General features: G+C 44.5%; 1 protein-coding gene across 10 annotated transcripts in view; it reads right to left on the bottom strand.

Annotated features, from left to right (window-relative positions):
- Positions 1–1,728: 1,728 nt before the first annotated feature.
- LOC135055433 (parathyroid hormone/parathyroid hormone-related peptide receptor-like) overlaps positions 1,729–22,298 on the bottom strand; it is a 182,802-nt gene continuing 162,232 nt past the window's right edge. For all 10 annotated transcript variants that reach the window (XM_063959502.1, XM_063959505.1, XM_063959500.1 and 7 more), the window contains 4 exons: positions 13,621–13,715; positions 4,954–5,095; positions 4,651–4,692; positions 1,729–2,362 (listed from right to left, as the gene is read on the bottom strand). In XM_063959502.1, the coding sequence (XP_063815572.1) occupies positions 2,072–2,362; positions 4,651–4,692; positions 4,954–5,095; positions 13,621–13,715 (570 nt within the window). In that variant the 3' untranslated portion in view covers positions 1,729–2,071. The remainder of the gene's footprint in view (positions 2,363–4,650; positions 4,693–4,953; positions 5,096–13,620; positions 13,716–22,298) is intronic.

Below are 22,298 nucleotides of genomic sequence, written 5' to 3'. Positions count from 1 at the left end.
AGCCTTTTCAAATAAAGCGTTCAGCTCATGAGATTGGGGAAACGTTACCTCAGGTTTCTTTTCCTTAAACATGCAGACCCTCTTGTCAGGGACAGCGGGGTCCTCCGTGATATGCAAAACATCTTTTATTGCAATAATCATATATTGAATACTCTTGGCCACCCTTGGGTGTAACCTTGCATCATCATAGTCGACACTGGAGTCAGAATCCGTGTCGGTTTCAGTGTCTGCAATCTGGGAAAAGGGACGTTTATTGCTTTGTCCAATCTCTTATGTAATAAGGTCACATTAGCATTTAAAACATTCCACATACCCAACCAATCAGGTGTCGGCTGTGCCGACGGAGACACCACCACCATCTGCTCTGCATCCTCCCTTGAGGAGCCTTCCGCTTCAGACATGTCGACACACACGTACTGACACCCCCACACACACTGGGATATATGAATGGGGACAGCCCCCCAATAAGGCCCTTTGGAGAGAGTATGCCAGCACACACCCAGTGCCCCTAGATACTGAAAACAAAGTCTCAGCCTGTACATTTTATATATATATATATTTTGCACCAAATAAATGTGCCCCCCCTCGTTTTTTGTCCCCTGTTACTTGTTCAGCAGGGGAGAGTCCGGGAGCAGCTTCTCTGCAGCATGCTGTGGAGAAAATGGCGCTGGTTAGTGCTGGAGGATCAAGCCCCGCCCTCTCGACGGCGGGCTTCGGTCCCGCTCAATTGTTTATACTGGCGGGGGGTTTATAATATACTGCCTCTGCGGTATCTAATAATGGTGCCAGTTTTATTTGAGGTAATTCTTGCTGCCCAGGGCGCCCCCCCTGCGCCCTGCACCCTTACTGTGCCGCCTTGTGTGTGTGTGGGAGCAATGGCGCACAGCGCGACCGCTGTGTGATACCTCTCTGAAGAACTGAAGTCTTCTGCCGCCTTTGACGTCTTCTTACTTCATATACTTACCCGGCTTCTATCTTCCGGCTCTGTGAGGAGGACGGCGGCGCGGCTCCGGGACGAACAGCGAGGACGACACCTGTGTTCCGACCCTCTGGAGCTAATGGTGTCCAGTAGCCTAAGAAGCAGAGCCCATCAGTCCAGGAAAGTGGGTCTGCTTCTCTCCCCTCAGTCCCACGATGCAGGGAGCCTGTTGCCAGCAGTGCTCCCTGAAAATAAAAACCTAACAAAAGTATTTTCAGAGAAACTCAGTAGAGCTCCCCTGCAGTGCATCCAGTCTCCTCTGGGCACAGGATCTAACTGAGGTCTGGAGGAGGGGCATAGAGGGAGGAGCCAGTTCACACCCATCTAAAGTCTTAGAGTGCCCATGTCTCCTGCGGAGCCCGTCTATACCCTATGGTCCTTACGGAGTCCCCAGCATCCTCTAGGACGTAAGAGAAATTATTTAGTATGTATTAACTCCTGAACCGCCTGCCTATGAAAATAATATTATAAGGTACAGTCTTCAGATAATTGTCAGGAGTGATTTTCTGTTTAAATTAGGTATATTCCTTATACTGTATTCCCACTTCTTTAAAAATAAATAACATCCTTGTCTCTCTTTACCACCAAGATTAAAGTTCAGCCATTGCCATTTTATGCACAGGCCAAACTTTAGTCATTTTTAATTTAAGAAAACTAGTGGCATCGAATAAGGCTCATCAGACTCTTTTCTTTCAGTGGTACAAACCACGATACCTCAGAAGAGAGTATTACAATAATAAAAAGAGCAAAAAAAGACACTGGTACTTTAATAATTTTAGAAAGTTACTGAACCAATATTTTACTATGCTACCAGAACAAATAGCAACATACACAACCTCTTTAAACTCAGAGAGATCGAATGGTAATAGATAACCACAATCTTTGGACCATAAAGAGCTACATCCAGTAAAAGAGCAGAACCAATGGTCTTGGACATAAAGCTATTTGGGGATAGTTATAGAAATAGCATTGCATCTTCATAAGCGCTTTAAATAGGATACTAAAAAATGACACCCTCTGATTCCACTTTGTTTACAGGTTCAGATAACACTAGTCATTTTCTAAAGGGAGACATGGTTATTGTTCCGATTTCTAGGAGGCTGCACAAGTCTGATCGGTTGTGCCCTCTTTGCTGTTTCCCACATGTAGTGGGTTGTCTGATGGTGAGGTACTTGAGAAGTATCCTGGCAGGTAGGAGGTGGAGTGAATGGGTACTGGTAGCTGTTTTCCTCTGGCTGCCATGCTTAGACAGACACTGTTTGTGCTGTGGGACAGAACTCCTCCATAATGACAACTGCCTCCGGTGCTAGTTATGCGAGATTTTTGTTTAAGATCCAGGGAAAAGGTCCTGCGATGCCAGAATTTGCGCACCTCTGCCTGCACCTATAAATGAACAAGAAGAGTGTTATAGTATTGTGATCGATAAGAAGTGTATTCAAAGTATAATTTTAGGTTTGTATTCACAAAGACAAGAAGAAACACATGCTTGTTTTGTTGTTCTATACAAATGTCCTCAAAAGCCAGGCCCTGCTCCCTTTTAGCATCAACGTTTTCTACAGGATATATAAAATAATGAGTGAACAAAGTGGCACATCTATACATTTGAACACATTACAAGCATACTTCATGATTACCCCTAACCAATTTGAATTCACCTGGAATGCTTGGTCTACTGTACAGCTTTAGAACCCAAATCCTCCCCCCTAGAACATAAGATACCCCATTCTATCCAAATAAATCTTGTCCATGGGCCTAATTCAGACCTGATCGCAGCAGCAAATTTATTAGCTAATGGGCAAAACCATGTGCACTGCAGGGGGGGCAGATATAATATGTGCAGAGAGAGTTAGATTTGGGTAGGTCATATGGTTTCTATGCAGGGTAAATACTGGCTGCTTTATTTTTACACTGCTATTTAGATTTCAGTTTGAACACACCCCACCCAAATCTAACTCTCTCTGCACTTGTTACATCTGCCCCCCATGCAGTGCACATGGTTTTGCCCATTAGTTAACAAATTTGCTGCTGCAATCAGATCTGAATTAGGCCGCATGTGCTGATATGAACCCCAGCCCTTCCTCTCCTAGGGTGGCACTCGATATACCGGCTGTCTGGATCCCGGCGCTCAGCATACTGGCGCCGGGATCCCGACAGCCGGTATACCGACAACTATTCTCCCTCTTGGGGTGTTCATGACACCCCTGGAGGGAGAACAATGACCGCAGCGTGGCGAGCGCAGCAAGCCTGCAAGGGGCTCTTTTGCGCTCATCCTGCAGTCGGCATTCCGGCGGTCGGGATCCCGACGCAGGTATGCTGCAACCGGGATCCCCAGCACCGGCCAAACGTAGTACACCCCTCCCCTCTCTCTACTATTCCTTTCCCTTTTCTCTCACTATACTAACACACTGATGTTCCCCTCCTGCTCTTTTTCATGCTAAGTCCTTTCCTCGTATGCCCTTGTGCTTGATAGACATTTTCTTAGTTCTTGCAAGTCTGAAGATTCTCATTCTTGATTTATTTTTCTGTTATGCATATACTTGTGTTACTGATATCTACTTTTTGTGTTCTACAATATGATGTTACCTCTTCCTCTCCATTTTTTGTCTTTTGTACTGTGCACCTTGATTATTAGGGTGGTATCCTATTCCAGGAGACTTTTTCCGATGTTTCACCAATGTTTTTTTACAAGCTATCCAATTAGGATCACCAGTAAAAAAAAACCACAGCTTTCCTCCCGAAAACACACAGACTCAGTGAAACCTGTGTTTTCGTGAGAAGCAAGTGTGGCATACCAACCGAACTCGGATGATGGCCCTCATTCCGAGTTGTTCGCTCGCTAGCTGCTTTTAGCAGCATTGCACACGCTAGGCCGCTGCCCTCTGGGAGTGTATCTTAGCATAGCAGAATTGCGAACGAAAGATTAGCAGAATTGCGAATAGAAATTTCTTAGCAGTTTCTGAGTAGCTCCAGACTTACTCAGCCCTTGCGATCAGTTCAGTCAGTTTCGTTCCTGGTTTGACGTCACAAACACACCCAGCGTTCACCCAGACACTCCCCCATTTCTTCAGACACTCCCGCGTTTTTCCCAGAAACGCCAGCGTTTTTTCGCACACTCCCATAAAACGGGCAGTTTCCGCCCAGAAACACCCACTTCCTGTCAATCAGACTCCGATCACCAGAACGATGAAAAATCCTCGTTATGCCGTGAGTAAAATACCTAACTTTTGAGTAAAATAACTAAGCGCATGCGCTCTGCGAACCTTGCGCATGCGCAGTAAGCGACTAATCGCAATATAGCGAAACTCGGCAATGAGCGAACAACTCGGAATGAGGGCCGATATTCTTAAACGGGCAATCATTTACAAGGCAAAACCATGCCTAGTAGATGATTGCCCTTTAAAAAAAAAAACTTGGCCGCTATTACAGCTGGCCCAATATGTCCTACTTTTATAAAAGGTGGTAAACTCTCATCAAAAGTGATATAATTTTTGTTCTGATTGTTTTTTTCCTCCAATTAGCAATATACAGATATAGATTACATGTATATGCTGTTCTGTGCTTATTTATTCATTGTTAACTAATATCTCATTATATATAACAGACAGTGTGAATGCACTTCTATTTCTCACCCAAATACAAGGTGTACATCACTTATTAATACACTTTATTACCTCTCCATTGCAGAAACAGTAGATAGTTGCTACAAAGAATCCCTGGGGAACAGAAATAAAGGGGCATTAAAGTTATCTTCACTAAGCAAGTATAATATAATTATCTTAACGCTCAATAACGCTATTTTATTCACATATAGACTGGCATATTTACTAACGGCTGTTTTCATCAATTTATATTGTATTCAAATATATTTACTTTTTTTAAATGGATAAAAATCGATAAATATACCCCGTAGAGTACACAAATTATGTGGTCATACCAATATTAGTGGTGTGTAGACTAACAAAATATTAAGTTACCTGAGAGGAATTGAAAAACATCTCATAATGCATCTGTATCTGCCAGAGCAGCCCGGTCACCTCTGTGTAGGGAATTGCCATGAAAATAACATAATGCACACCGAAGAGCGGCATAAGAACCAGTGTTGACTTCAGGAGTTTCCTGTATAAAACAAAGGTAGATCCTGTGGATCACTGTGGACCCTGATAGAGAAAAACATTTTGTACCATATCTCAGATCAACCCCAGTCCAAAAAGCATATGGTACATCATCTCCAAAGAAAGAGGAATCATAAGCGGACAGCGGGAAATTTTTGAAATATCTTATATAAATGAAACAGAAAACTATTGCCCGCATGAATAACCTTAAGTTTAGACCAGTGGTTCCCAAATTGGGCGCCGCGCTGCACTTGCAAGGGTGCCACAAATTGGTGGTCCAGGATCAAATCTACTTATTTATGATCAATGTGATTGGCAAAACCAACGGTGGTAGCTGTGAATGATAAAATACTGGGACAAGCAGAAGTGCAATCCTGTCCATCACCACAAAACTAACCCTAAGAATGACAGGTAAGCACAGTTGACTTTTAATTAAATAATTTTTGCTGAATTTCTCAATAATATTCCTTTCAGATATAAACCCCGGCTTTAGGGCCTAATTCAGGATTGTTAGCAAACAAAAAAAAGGACACTAATGGGCAAAACCATGTTACACTGCAGGTGGGGCAGATGTAACGTGCAGAGAGATATAGATTTAGGTGGGGGGTGTTCAAACTGAAATTTAAATGGCAGTGTAAAAATAAAGCAGCCAGTATTTACTATGCACAGAAACAATATAACTCACCCAAATCTAACTTTCTCTGCACTTGTTACATCTGTCCCACCTGCAGTGCAACATGGTTTTGTCCATTAGTGTGCATTTTTTGTTTGCTAACAAACCTGAATAACCCCCTTAATTCGGCTCGGATCCAGGACATTGAGCACGGGTTGAAGCCGGGGGTTTTCTCTACTCACCCCCGTTCACACATGGGAGACGACCCGGGTTATTCCCAGGTCGTCACATTTCACACTGGCCCCGGGACTTCCAGTGACCCGGGTTTTCTAGCTTACAGTGGGCACTTGATAGTCATCTCCAAGCGCTACTGTCCTCCCACCAATTAATTTATTTTAGGCATTACCTGGGTCATCAAGCACCAGGGCATACCTTTCACACACAAGCTAGGGTTCGAAGTCCCGGGAATAACCCTGGTTGGTTGAAGGTACATGGACCCGGGACTGTCAACCCGGGTCAGACCATTTCAGACATAAGCCAGACCTGGGCCAATGCGCTTGCACTAGAAAAAGACAACTGGATTTTGGCTAATGTCTAAAAGGGATATAAGAGGTATTATTGTCTCTAAATATTAATGTATCCCACAATGTTTCTTAAAATGCAGCTAATAAAAAAAACAACCAAAAAAAAAGCAAAAACATTAATACTCCATTCCTTGTTTTTTTTTCTAGGTGATAAATAAGCAACATAGACCAAATGGGTTTATTCTGCAAAGATAACTCAGGTATCTATTTTTAACAGATACACACTCTACCATATTGTATCTAGAACTTACCTTCACTGCGCTTCTTTATGTTGAGAGGCGGGCATGTGCAGTCTCCTGTCAATGGTCTCCAGGGCTGATTCAGAGGTAGCTGCTAAGGAGATTTGTTTTGCTGTTGGCCGATGATAGTAGATCTGCGCATGTGCAGAACTGTACCTCCGAAATCACTCTGTGTCCCAAAAGCTGCAGCATGATTGACATGCTGCTGGCGCTTGGGGGTTGCATCGGGCAGTGTTACAGAAACCGGATGCCGAAGCCACTGGCTGCGTCATCAGCTTTACTGGCTCTGGCAGCGTCATTTCACCAGACATAACCTGAGTAATCTGAACGTTACTCATATATCCAATGTATCATGCAGTGGCTGTGACATATTGTCCACCTCTGATCCAGCCCCAGCACCCACTGCCGCAGCATCACAAATCTAAACCAGCTGGGAAATTGGAGGCATCTGCAAACCAAATACTACGTAATCCCACACCCTGAAGCCTGGGAAACTACAATAAAGGCTAGATGCACTTTTTCATGAACTCACACCCTTAAGGGCCCTACACACTTGGCTGTCGGACCTCCCGGCGGCGCGCGCACATGGGGGGGGGGGGGGGGGGGAGTTGGTGATGGAGGGAGTAAAGTTTATTCACTCTCCTCATCACCCGGCTCCATAGCCCTGCATGCCAGGGATGTGCGGTGAGCGAAATAGCTCAGGAGGTACTGCCTAGCACCAGAGCCAGATTTACATGCAATATAGGATCCAAAGCATACATCTGGGCATTATACACAGGTGCAGCAGTATAAACTCATTGAAAGTCAGTGAGTTTTGATAAGAGATGTGCGGAATAGTTAGCCAGGTGAGGCACTGCCTCACCTGCCATAGACTTTTTACTCCAGAATTTTGGCTATAAAAATGATTAGAATAATGCAAAGAAGATAGTTCAAACATATTCTTTGTATTTTTGATATACTTTATACAGTAAAAACTCTGGCACAAACATTAGTATGACATGAAAGGTTCTGCCTCACCTCACCGCACGTCACTGCTGCATGCTAATATGGACGAGATTGTCCATATTGGCCTGCAGGTATGAACGAGCCGGCACCAACGAAGATCGAGTGTGGGGCCGCGCATCGTTCATCGTTGGTGCCTATACACTGAAAGATATAAACAATATCTCGTTCATTAATGAATGAGATTGTTCATATCTTTCAGTGAAATCTTTAAGTGTGTAGGGCCCATTATGTTTGTATCTGTGAGTGTGTGCAGTGACATGGAAAACGTACCGTTAGCGGTTTGGAGTTGATGGAGCTAGTACAGTTATGTCTACAAATGATGTTCTCTCCGGCAGGGTCCACAGATTATCCACAGGATAACAATGGGATATGATGGAGCGACAGCGTATTGGCACCAAACGATCACAAGCTTTCAGGCTTCCCAGGATGTAACGGGCCCGTCCATATATCGCCGCCCAATGACTCAGGCAAATCAGTTTTTTGTTTGGTGCGGCAGGAGCCGGACCATGGTTAGGGCTGCTGTTCTAGGGCAGCCTTAAGCTTTCTTATTTTATATTTATAGTCTTACTATGTTTTAGAGCGATCTTTCTTAACAGCGTCTTACATGCATATTGGAAAGCATCGCTCCAACAACTCTCCGCTGTGTCGCAACAACGCTTACCCATGTGTACAGTGCTGTCTCGGCGGGCGTCTGTGTCGGATATACTAGCAGGTCCAGCAGACGTGACCAGGCTGTGGCTGGAGCACGGGGAGAAGGTAAGGCATCGGTTCCCCGTCGGCGGGGAATTCAGACACAGCCGCACTGTACTGGAAGGAGACTACCGAACAGTAGCTGATGCACCGCCACCACGGGTGCACCAGCACTAGGCCTTAGGGATCATAAGGCACCAGGAATAGTATGAGGCTGCGATCCCTAGGGTTGATGTCAGCGGTGGGGAGTTAGACGCTCTCCTGGTCGCCCCTCCCGCCAGTTCATGACCAGTTTCCGCGAGTCTCCCGCCATGAACTGTTGCCTCACTTCCGTCTCAGACGCTCCACGAGGGGTCTCGGTCACAGCATAAGCCGCTACGTTTGTGTTCACTAAGTGCTACTGAGAGGAGATCTGTATGCGCAGTGCGTCTGTGTTCACTTAAAGTTCCTGGAGGGGCGGTGTACACTAGTAGCGTCTGGATCCACTCAGCATTCGCTAACGTATTGATCAATCTTGGGAGTGAGGTGAGTCTCCCTGTATCCCACTCTACCGAGTACAGGTTATACAGCACTAAATTTCTATCTATCAGTATTGATAGTTAAGTTTAAGTGCCTATTGCATATGAGTTTGTGTACATTACTGTGGTTTTCTTCGCAATGCGTCTGAATACATTAAGATCTGTATAAAACAGAATTCAGTAATATGTACTCCTACATACTTTAAAATGTGTTTGTAGTTGATTATGTGCTCATATGACTAATATATAACATGTGACTGACTGCTAGTGTGATTGCTGACTTTAATATATGTTTGTCAGTTGATCTTCTGATCCTCAAATGCTGGTGCATGGGTAGGGGTCAGATTGATATCACTTTAGAACAATAAAGTGGTTGCAGTCACAAATTGTGTAGTAAACTGTGAAAGTGCTGATTATTTATCATGTCTAAGAGCGGCAAAGGTGACGAGAGTACACTTAAAGTAACACCAACACTCATATCATGTTGTCTTGCAATAACTGTATTATCCTCTCTGATCTGGTACAGGATGGTTCATGTGTAAAATGGTTTGCTTGTCAGCATACTAGACGATCCCCTTTGGGGCGATGTTTGCACAGACCTTGTTAACCAGCTGAAAGGTTAATTCCTACAGCTTCGATACCAGGAATAGGGTTCATTATTAACCCATACAGGCAGCTCTCTACCTACGGTATCCGCAACAGCTTCTCTAATAAAACAAGCTGAGAAACCGAGTGTAAATAAATCTTCAACTGCACAGGCTACACAGGATGATTCATCAGACGATGAAACCTCTATATACTCTTCTTCGGCATACAACAGGTAAATATAGCTGAGTTAATGAGAGCAGTAAAGGCTTTTCTGTCCTTACAGGGTTCAGCAGAGCCTGTGTTAAAAATAAGGTACCTATGTTTAAACATCCCAAAAAAATAGGGCCTCCTCATGGGGGACCCTAGCAGCTGATGAAAATCAGGGAAAAGGTTTGGGCTATACCCAATAAAGAATATAGGTTCCCAGTAAATGGGATTCCAAATATCCTTTTCCAGCTGAGGACTGTTTAAAAATGGGAAATGCCTGCTATAGAGATACGCATATCATTTGATAGTGTGAAAATATATATGGCCCTTGCCGTCAACGTCAAAAGAGGGATGGTTTTCTGAAAACCATATTGTCTCTGTCTGGGGTAGTCATAAGGCCAACCATGACTTCACCTTGCAATCTACAGCAAAACACACTGGATGGGCTCAATCTCACTAGATCTTGGAAGCTAAGCAGTGGTGGGCCTGGTTAGTTCTTGGATGGGAGATCATCTTGGAATACCAGGTGCTGTAGGTACACTGGGCTGAGGTACTGGAAGACAGATTTTTCAGCGCCTGCAAAGGAGCAAGAATCCCATATAGCTCACTAATGTTCTAGAGCATCAGCATTAACAATAGTTGCTCGCAGAGCAGTGTTGCTTACATACATGAAAAGCTGATTCAGAATCAAAGAAGGTTCTGGAAAATTTGCCTTTTGCTGGAAGTTTCTGTTTGGTAAGGAGTTAACAGATATTCTGGAGTCAAAATCAGACTCCAAGAAGGTCACGTTCCTTCCACATATAACCCCAAACATAGGGGTCCGGTTTTCGTTCTTGTCGGTCATAAAGGAACATAACAGCCCCAATACAATAAGTTTGTTAAGGTAAAGAAGCAAAGGCAACCAGAGGGCCAGCTTCCAAAACCAGAGGATAAGCCATCAGCATGATGGTGCGGGCCTCCTTCTGGGGGACCCCAGGATAGGGGGCCAACTTCTTCAATCTGCACAGATCTGGTAACAGTTTACAAACAGATGCCTGGGTGCAAGAAGCGGTATATCTAGGTTATGTTTCTCTTCAAGATGCATCCTCCTGGAAGTTTCTGTTCCAGTTTGTCTCAGGTAGAGGCGAAGGGCATTGCAAAAAGCAGTTCAGAAATTGCTTTGGTCAGGAATAGGCATTCCAGTAACCCCTGCACAATAGGGACAGGGGGTTTGACTCCAGACGGGTTTGGGTTCAGAAGGATCCTTTCACCCCAATCTCAAAAATCCTAAACAAATAAGTTTAGGTACCACGGTTCACAGGGAGACATTGCGCTCCATAGTTTTGGCATGGAGCCAGGGAATTACAGGGTATCCCTGGATAGTCAGGATGTTTACCTACAGGTTCCTATAGCACTGTTCCATCAGTGTTATCTCAAGGTTCACCATCCTCCAGCAGCATTTTCAGTTCCAGACCTTACCCTTGGGGCTAGCCACTGCCTCCAGAGTATTTACCAAAATTATGAGGATTATGGCACCTTATCTCCGCAAGAAGGGGATAAGAAAATTGTCATACTTCGACCACCTTTTTTTATCCTGGCACAGGAAAGGCTTCTGTGCCATCTCCAACAGACAATGACTTGTCTGCAAAGGCACTGGTGGTTCATAAATTGGGCAAAGTCATCTCGGGTTCCGTCACAACGGATGACTCCCTGTGGGGCTGTACTGAATTCCAGTCTGCAGAAAATGGATTACCTCGGAACAAGATATCCAAGGTACAGTCAAGTACTCAGGAGTTGTTACACAGTCAAACGATATCCACGCAGCTATGCGACTGATGGGTTTGATGGTGTCAACATTTGACATGGTGGAGTATGCACAAATCCACTCAAGACCTCGGCAGCGTCTGATTCTTGTCAGATACATCAGACAATAAAGAAACAGACTATGGTACTTTCACACAAGGTAAGAAAGTCATCAGCCTGGTGGCTATAGACATCCCATCTAGACAAAGGGAGAATCTTTTGGATATCAGATGGGAGATCCTGACAACAGATGCCAGTCTCCAGGGCTGGGGAGCAGTGTCCGGAAGATCATAGTTCCAGGAGACAATGGATCATAGAAGAAGGTTGCCTGCCAATAAATCCGTTAGAACTTCGGGCCATATACAAGACACTCTTCAAGGAAGATCAGTCCAGATCCGCTCGGACAATTTAACAGCGGGGGCGTACCTCAACCATCAGGGAGGAAAGCACAGCCAAACAGCAATGAAGGAGGTAAGTTCACATACTAAAGTGTGCAGAACTCCATTTTCCAGCATTGTCCGCAGTATTCATTCCGGGAGTCCCAAACTGGGAAGTGTATTTTCTCAGTTGACACGCCATTCAAACAAGCGAATGGGCTCTACACCCGGAAGTTTTTCAGACTCTGGTAGACAAGTGGGGTTTTGCCAGAGATAGATCTCATGGCGTCCCATCTGAACAACTAAGTGTCCGCATACGAGGCAAGAACAAAGGATCCCGGAGCGATCTTTGTGGACACCTTGTCAGTGAAATTGGAGTTTCATCTGGCATATCTATTTCCTCCGATCATCCTACTACCAGGGTGGTGAGGAAGATAAAAGAAGCAAAGGGTGCCGTGATTCTAATAGCTCCGTGTTGGCCCAGAAGGCAATGGTACACAGATCTACAGAGAATGTCGATGGATGCTCCACGTCTGCTCCCTCAACGTCCAGATCTACTAATTTAGGGTCCTTGTTATCACAGGCATCTGGATCGACTATCGTTGACGGCGTGGCTCTTGAAAGCTCTATCCTGAAGTCAAGAGGATTCTCACTACAGGTAAATTCAGACATTGCACAGAGCAAGGAAACCCTCCTCAGCTCGCAATTTACAGGATGTGCGTACTTTTTGCAGGGAATGCTGCGCATTCAACCTCCTTTTGCTCCTCCTATAGTGCCTTGGGACTTAGGTCTAGTACTCAAAGCCCTTCAAGTTGCTCCGTTTGAACCACTTAATAAAGTGGATCTAAAATGGTTGACAGCTAAAGTTCTCTTTCTACTGGCTTTGACATCAGCTAGAAGAGTATCAGATTTAGGAGCACTGTAATATTGTTCTCCTTTTCTGTTTTTTTATCCAGATAAAGCAGTTCACAGAACTAGGTCTGGGTATCTTCCTAAGGTGGTGTCTAAATTCCACCTTAATGAAGAAAAGTCAGTCCCGGTTTTTCAGGTATTTTCTGCGGGAGATGCATCGCAGGATGTAGTCCGAGCATTAAGGATCTACGTGGATCGTACCAGTGCCATCAGAAAGACAGATTCTCTCTTCATTTTCTACGGAATTCACAAGAGAGGATGGCCTGCTACTAAACAGACGCTGGCTATAGGGCTTCGAATGACGATTTCGGAAGCATAATCTCAAGCTGATCTCCCTGTACCGGCTAATGTCTCTGTTCAGTCTACTCGTAAGGTAGGTCCTTCATAGGCAGCACAACATGGTGCTTCAGCAGAACAGATATGTAAGGCAGACCACATAGTCTTCCATTAACACATTCATTAGACATTATGCTTGGATACGTTTGCCTCTCATGACGCTGAATTCGGGCGAAAGGTTCTCCTGTCCAATCAGGAGCGTCCCCAACACTAAAATTGCTTTGGGAAATCCCATTGTTATCCTGTGGACCCTGCCGGAGAAATATACGTTATGGTAAGAACTTACAGTTGATAACGGTATTTCTCCTAAGTCCACAGGTTCCACAGGGATCCCACCCTGACGCACCTGATTTGAAGATCTTGCTACTCACTAACTTCTTCCTTCTTGTTCGGAAGGGTGTTCTACTCGCCTGATTAGGGCTCTACATGATGCTCCTGCCTAGATGCTTTAGAATCCAACTGATTTGCCTGAGCCAGTGGGCGGGGATATATGGACGGGCCCGTTGTATCCTGGGAGGCCTGAAAGCTTGTGATCGTTTGGTGCCAATCCGCTGTCACTCCATCATATCCCATTGTTATCCTGTGAAACCTGTGGACTTAGGAGAAATACCGTTATCAACGGTAAGTTCTTACCATAACGTATATTTTGAGTACATTATACTCATTTCGGTTACCTACCCATATTGCTGGCGGGGGTCTAGCTTTCCAGTGTTGGTCTCCCACAGTTTTGAAGCAAGAACCCGGATAATGTTTAGGAACAGGAAGAAATTGACCTGGGGGAGAGAAAGAAAAAAAGTCCTGTACCTCTGTGATGTGTCTGCAGCACAAATCTGTAATTCAGCAATATCTATTGTCCTAAGCAACCAAGTGCCTGCTATTTTCCTAGTTTACAGCAGTCAGCACAAGAACCAAAGGGTCTAATTCAGATCTGATTGCAGCAGCAAATTTGTTAGCTAATGGGCAAAACCATGGTCACTGCAGGTGGGGCAGATATAACGTGCAGAGAGAGTTAGATTTGGGTGGGTTATTTTGTTTCTGTGCAGGGTAAATACTGGCTGCTTTATTTTTACACTGCTATTTAGATTTCAGTTTGAATACACCCCACCCAAATCTAATTGGCCCAAAGACAATAATTAATACTAATAAAGGAATAGAAAAAAATATATAGAAAGATAAACAGCGCTAGTAACACAAACATAATTTTATATATTATAAATTATAAAACAATTAGTAAAGTATATCAAATTAGCAGCAAGCTTGGGGATATGGAAAGTTCAGTTCAATATTAGTATCAGCTGTAAATTATGTGACCGTGTCCCTTTAGTAGGGTGGACAGTTCATAATAATAGGCAGGTGGGTATGTAGGCATCCAGTTTTTAGTAAAATTACCGGCTTTGTTTTCCAAAGTTGGATCCCGTAGCGATGGTTCCTTAATAGCAGCAGGACTCCATGCAATAGTAGCGGTATCCTAGGTCCACAATACGGCTTGATATAGTTGGTCTGATTGCCAGATGTTAAGTGTCCAAAATAATTCACCACACTCCTGCCAGATGGAGCATAGGGCACACAGGTCTTTTAGTGGTACAGCGTATGTAGTTTCTCCTGACGCGTTTTGTTGCCCCAGGCAGCTTTGTCAAAGGTGGACATTGACTGCCCTGATCCCCTTTATATATGGTAAAAGTAACCATGTCCACATCCTATTGATTGCTTGCTAATAGAACAATCAACTTAATAAGCAGTACATTTATTACTATATTGAATTAGAAACAAAGAGGTGGTTTATCTTTTAATTTGTGAGTGTAACCTAAAATATATAGGAAGGACCACCAGACCCTTGAAAACACGCCTCATGGAACACCGTAGAAATATTTTAAAGAAAGTGCAAAATTACAGTTTTCCTAAACATTTCTCTGTGTACCATGAAGGTGACCCGAGATCTTTGAAATTGATTGGCCTAGAGCATATTCCACTGAATCGTGGTGCAGACCGCTTTAATAGACTGTGTAGGCAAGAGGTTTTTTTGGACGCTTCAATTGAATACACTTCCCCCCCAGGGTCTTAATGAAGCACTGGAACTTAATTCCGTTCTGTAAGGTTTTTTCTATCCACATATTAGTTCATAGAATTTCCCATGTAGCTATTGGGTTCTGTGATCGTGTGATATAGAATACCCCTATAGCTGTTAGTATTTGTTCCTCTGTGATATGTTATCTAAACACCTGGATCTGAGTATGCTGTATGACTAAGCTAACAGACACAAACACCTGAACACCTGGCCCATCTAGGAGTGGCACTGCAGTGTCAGACAGGATGGCACTATTCAAAAACTAGTTCCCAAACAGCACATCATGCAAAGAAGAAAAAGAGGTGTACCGAGGTTGCTGTATGACTAAGCTAAGTGACACAAACACCTGGCCCATCTAGGAGTGGAGTGGCACTGTAGTGGCAGACAGGATGGCACTTAAAAAAAAAAAGTCCCCAAACAACACATCATGCAAAGAAGTAAAAGGGGTGCAATGAGGTAGCTGTATGACTAAGCTAAGCGACACAAGTGTGCGGCACAAACAACGGGCCCATTTAGGATTGGCACTGCAGTCTCACTGCACTAATGGTGGATACCGGACGCACGTCTTACACCAACATAGCTGTCAAGGCCTCAGTTATCCGCTTTGCAACAGGATGACTGCTGTCATATTTCATCTTCCTCGCAAAGGACTGTTGGACAGTCAATTGCTTAGTTGAAGTAGTACAAATGGTCTTTCAACTTCCCTTCTGGGATGATGATCGACTCCCAGCAGCAACAACAGCAGCGGCAGCGGCAGCAGTAGGAGGAAGTGGTTCTTGATCTTTCCCTATTTTTTCCTCCGAATGTTTGTTCTCCATTATTTTTCTGGAGTTATATAACAAAATGCAGCAAAGGACAGTATACCTCTACACCACACATGGTAAACCCTGTAAAAATTATTTGGATTAAATATTAATAACCCCTTTATTTGGAGTAAATAATATACAGCACAGGACAGCACCACTGAACTGGACTTATACGGCAGTACCACTGGACTGAATTTATACACCAGTACCACTGGATTTATACGGCAGTGCCATTGGACATATATGGCAGTATCACTGGACTTATACGGCAGAATCACCGGACTGGATTTATACGCCAGTACCACTGGATTTATACGGCAGTACCACTGGACATAGACGGCAGTATCACTGGACTTATACGGCAGCATCACTGGACTGGATTTATACGCCAGTACCGCTGGCTATATACAGCAGTACCACTGGACATATACAGCAGTAACACTGGACTGGATTTATACGCCAGTACCACTGGATTTATACGGCAGTATCACTGGACATATACGGCAGTATCACTGGAATTATATGGCAGTACCACTGGACATATATGGCAGTATCACTGAACTGGATTTATATGGCAGTACCGCTGGACATATACGGCAGTACCACTGGACATAGACGGCAGTATCACTGTACTTATACGGCAGCATCACTGGACTGGATTTATACGCCAGTACCACTGGCTTTATACGGCAGTACCACTGGACATATACGGCAGTACCACTGGACTGGATTTATACGCCAGTACCACTGGATTTATACGGCAGTACCACTGGACATATACGGCAGTATCACTGGAATTATATGGCAGTACCACTGGATATATACGGCAGTATCACTGGATTTATACGGCAGTACTGCTGGACATATACGGCAGTATCACTGGACATATACGGCAGTACCACTGGACATATACGGCAGTACCACTGGACTTATACAGCAGCACAGGGACACCACCACTGGACTGATGCAGGACAACACAGCACCACTGCAATGGACTGGACTTATACGCAGCACTGGACATATGGCAGCAGAGGACACCACCACTGAGACTGGACTGATGCAGCACAAGACACCACCACTTGACTGATGCAGCACAACACAGCACCACTGGACTGGACTTATACAGCAGCACTGACATATGGCAGCAAAGGACACCACCACTGTGACTGGACTTATGCAGCACAAGACACCACCACTGGACTGATGCAGCACAACACAGCACCACTGGACTAGACTTATACAGCAGCATTGGACATATGGCAGCAGAGGATACCACCACTGAGACTGGACTGATGCAGCACAAGACACCACCACTTGACTGATGCAGCACAACACAGCACCACTGGACTGGACTTATACAGCAGCACTGACATATGGCAGCAAAGGACACCACCACTGTGACTGGACTGATGCAGCACAAGACACCACCACTTGACTGATGCAGCACAAACACAGCACCACTGGACTGGACTTATACAGCAGCACTGACATATGGCAGCAAAGGACACCACCACTGTGACTGGACTTATGCAGCACAAGACACCACCACTGGACTGATGCAGCACAACAAAGCACCACTGGACTAGACTTATACAGCAGCATTGGACATATGGCAGCAGAGGACACCACCACTGTGACTGGACTGATGCAGCACAAGACACTACCACTGTACTGATGCAGGACAACACAGCACCACTGCACTGGACTTATACAGCTACATTGGACATATGGCAGGAGAGGACACCACCACTGTGACTGGACTGAGCAGCACAGGTCAGCACTGGACTCGCCACCCCACTTTCCCTCCCACACAGACACTGAGGATGGAGACACGTCCTCTCGCTACACTCTCCAATGCCGGAGTGAAAATGGAAGCGACGCGCGGCTCCTTATATGGCATCCAAAACCCGGGAGAATCCGACAGCGGGATGATGACGTTTTGCCTCGTTCTGGATTCCGAGTCAGGCGGGAAAACCCGAGCATGGCTCGGATCCGGGCTCCGGTAGTGAAGTTCGGGGGGTTCAGTTCTCTGAGAACCAAACCCGCTCATCTCTAATAATAATGCACCTTAAAATCCACACTATTTATATAAAAACTTTGTTGTTTAAATATAACCAATATGTATATACTATTAAAGCCCGGGCAATAGGGTTATTTGTATTGTCTAAGGTAAGGCCAAAATTGCCAACACTTGTTATCCATTTGGGTGGTCAGCGGTATTTCCGCGTTATGTCAATAACTTCCTTCATCAGTTACCTTTGGAGAGTTGGCTGTGACCTGGTCACGTAATCGGTGATGCTCCTGGCTCCGAATACGTCACTAACCTTGTTGGTTGGTTGGAGCCCGGATGTGTGACTGGTCATGTGACCGATCGCGATCACATGACCGCCTCGTTTTCTACGCTACCAAGCACAGTAAAATCCCATAGGCTGACGGGCGGTCATGGGTTCAGCAGTACGTCACAGGTGAGCACCATGTGACAAAACTGACCAATTGATTGAATGAGTCATCATTTTGTGTTTATTATTTTAACTCCGATCATGTGACCAGGATTGCTTATAAATTAAGTTAAAAATAACCTTTCTGTAATACTATCCAACCAGTTTTTGATGATTTTAATATACACTTTGCCTCTTCTTTGTTTCTAATTCATTATAGTAATAAATGTACTGCTTATTAACTTAAGTTGATTGTTCTATTAGCAAGCAATCAATAGGATGTGGATATGGTTACTTATATCATATATAGAGGGGATCAGGGCAGTCAATGTCCACCTTTGACAAAGCTGCCTGGAGCAGCAAAACGCGTCAGTAAAAACTACATACGCTGTACCACTAAAAGACCTGTGTGCCCTAAGCTCCATCTGGCAGGAGTGTGGTGAATTATATTGGACACTTCTGGCAATCAGACCAACTATATCAAGCCGTATTGTGGACCTAGGATACCGCTACTATTGCATGGAGTCCTGCTGCTATTAAGGAACCATCGCTACGGGATCTAACTTTGGAACACAAAGCCGGTAATTTTTATTAAAAACTGGATGCCTACATACCCACCTGCCTATTATTATGAACTGTGCACTCTACTAAAGGGACACGGTTACATCATTTACAGCTGATACTAATATTGAACTGAACTTTCCATATCCCCAAGCTTGCTGTTACTTTGATATACAACCATACTAATTGTTTTATAATTTATAATATATTAAATTGTGTTTAATTGTGTAACTTACTAATGCTTTTTATCTTTCTATATATATTATTTGTCTAGGGAGACTGACTATCTCCCACCAAACAGCTGCTGGAAAAAACACCTCATTCTAGCGCCATTGTGATCGACCTGGCTTGCATCAGTAATGGAACCAGCTGCACTATTTTATTATAACACTAAACAGCTATTGTCAGTGGGTTTCAGATGATAGATCGACAGTCCATAGGGTGACAGTCAATAAGTCAACACCATATGGTCGACATACATTACGTAACAGCTAGACAGTGCTTAAGGATGACAAGTTCAAAAGGTTGACATGACAATGACCAATATACATACATACCTCCCAACTTTTTATCTCTCTAAAGAGGGACACACATGCGGAAAAGGGGTGTGGCCTAAGAAAAGGGGGCGTCGCTTCGCGGAGGACCCGCAGTCGTGAGCCACACCCCGTTTTCGTCACTGAGGGGGCATGCCCAGCGCTCTGTGAGCCGCTGGCATGCCCCCTCTCCCTCTGACTCCAGTGAACAGACGCTGTGCGCATGCGCACAGCGTCTATTCACCGCTGCTCTGCTAAGCAGGGCAGCGAGAGACAGAGCCTCCCAACTGCCCCCCCCCAGCACCGCGGGACACTGCAACCCGCAGGTGGGACAGCGGGACAGTCCCCAAAAAATGGGACTGTCCCGCAAAAATCGGAACATTTGGGAGGTATGTACATATGGTTCACACTTTTCTCCATGTAGACTATGATTGGGATTAGTAAACTTTGGCAAGCTTTTTAAATCCGAGAAAATACTCCTAAATGGGGTCACATATGGTTAAACATGCAAAATGACAAACAAAAATGTTTAAAAATTGTGTTTTTGTGTTGACTATTTTCGTGTCAACCTTTTTACCTTTTGTACCTGATGACCTTTTGGCACTGTTAATCTAATGTATGTCGACTATATGGTGTTGACCTATTGACTGTCGACCTATTTATTGGCAATCTTTTAATCCACACCCAAGGTGGGATGCATTGGAGTCCAAGATCGCGGGAGGTGCAGGCTGCTGGCTGATCTCGGACCTTTTTTTTTTTTTAAAGGGGCAGTCACTTACAAGGCATTGTTTTGCCTTGTAAGTGATTGTCCCTTTAAAAAAAACATCCGAGATCGGCCGGCATCCCTCACTTCTGGTGATCTCGGACTCCATTACATCCCGCCGCCATTGTCAGTATGTGTCCTACTTCTTACCTGTATAAATGTCAATATATTTATAACAAAAATGAGGACACTTGATACCCTTGGGTGCAACATTAAAGGTTTTGTTAACAAAAAGAAACATTATGCTAGAAATATTAAATTTGCAATGGTATGGACAAGCACTAACAACTGCTAATAAGAGAATGTTGAGCAGTATAAATTGATTTTGCTTAAAATAGAATTTACTTTTGGCCAAGGTACATGGGCCCTCATTCCGAGTTGATCGCTAGCTGCCGTTGTTCGCTGCGTAGCGATCATTTTAAAAAATGGCAAAACTACGCATGCGTATGAGCCGCAATGCGCACGCGCGGCTTACGGGTACAAAGATCATCGTTGTTTTGCACTGCTTCTAGCGACGATTCCATTCGCACAGCCGATCGCAAGGAAATTGACAGGAAATGGGAGTTTATGGGTGTCAACTGACCGTTTTCTGGGAGTGGTTGGAAAAATGCAGACGTGTCCAGGCATTTGCAGGGCGGGTATCTGACGTCAATTCCGGGACCTTCGTCGCAGCAATCATCGCACAGAATAAATAACTACAGGGCTGGTCTTGTTTTGCACAAAATGTTTTTGTACCGCTCGGCTGCACATGCGTTCGCACTCTTGCAAAGCGAAAATACACTCCCCCGTGGGCGGCGACTATGCGTTTGCACAGCTGCTAAAAGTAGCTAGCGAGCGATCAACGCGGAATGAGGACCATTATACAGAGAGAAAAAATCCAGCTCTGCAATTTTCTGTACTACTATTACATATCCGATTCCGACAGCCATCAATGCTGTTGTTATCCCTTTTCTACTGACTTCCACTGCAGGTAATGATAAGTTCACCTTAGGAGGAGGGAGGACTGCAGTATTGTACTGGGGCGTTGAATCAGACAGCACAAGGTCGAGGTAGTCCCACACCAATGGCAAGCATAATTCACAATCCCAATTCTATTGCGCAGACTTGTATGCAAATCTAAATCAGCCACATTGAGTTCAGGTATAACCTAGCAGGAGGTCTTGCAGTATTGTAATGTAATGAGGTGCTTAAAGTAACCCTGTCTTCCACTGTACCTGCTGCCAGTTCCATTGCATGGGATGTACATTTGTACAACAGCCTCAGCAAAGCCAAATTTATACTATTGGTAGACAAAAGGACATTGTGGCTATGTATACTAGGTCTCCATTGCAAGTTAAAGCTTTCTTGTGTAATAAAGAGGAATTATCCTGTTAAAAGTGGGATAGACATGTAGGCATCAAGATTTTTGAACACACCCCTGGGGAGGGGGACTTGGCAGAAGTTGCACTCATAATAATAATAATAATAATAATAATAATAATAATAATTATAATAGATTTTGGGAGCTTCAAGTGATCAGAAGTCCTGTGTGAATATCGTCCAGATTTCTGACTCATCTATATGGCTGCAACACTCCCAGTCAGAGCAGCTATTGTTACTACTGTTAACAGAAATTACACCCACCCAGGGCCGTCTTTTCGTATGGGGTCAATGGGCTCTTGCCCAAGGGCCCCAGGAGTTTAAGGGACCTAGGCTGATAGCTGAGGGTCCCCTCTTTCCAGGGGTACCAGATTTTTGAAAATCGGCCCTGGGGAACTGGAGATATCCGACTTGAAACCAGTGGTCCCCATCCAGGCCTGTTAATTGCTCTTCCCAGCCAGATATCTCAGGTTCTGTCTGACTTAGAGTTTTTCTGAGGGTATAATCCAAAAGCTGAGACTCTCCCCTTTCAGTGAACACTGTCAGCTTGTCTCTACTATGCCCAGAACCAGAGATATCAGCCTTCAAGCAGATGGTCCCTGCTCCAGCTCCACACGCCTAATATGCAGTTTTAGATTTTCGTTGGTGAATTGCTCTGGCTCCTGAACTCTGAACCCCAAGTTCCCAGAACCATCTGAAAGGTGGGACTCTCTAGTTTTTTATTCCATTTAAAGCTGAAAAATATATTTTCAGTAACTTGAGATATCTGCAGTCAAGCAAGCTGCTCTCCCACGGAAAATGATACATATTAAGCCCACTCCACTATCCACC

Source organism: Pseudophryne corroboree, chromosome 3 (assembly GCF_028390025.1).
Source record: "Pseudophryne corroboree isolate aPseCor3 chromosome 3, aPseCor3.hap2, whole genome shotgun sequence".
Taxonomy (NCBI): Eukaryota; Metazoa; Chordata; class Amphibia; order Anura; family Myobatrachidae; genus Pseudophryne; species Pseudophryne corroboree.
The sequence above is the reverse complement of the archived record's forward strand: the minus strand, read 5'-3'. Positions and strand labels throughout refer to the sequence as shown.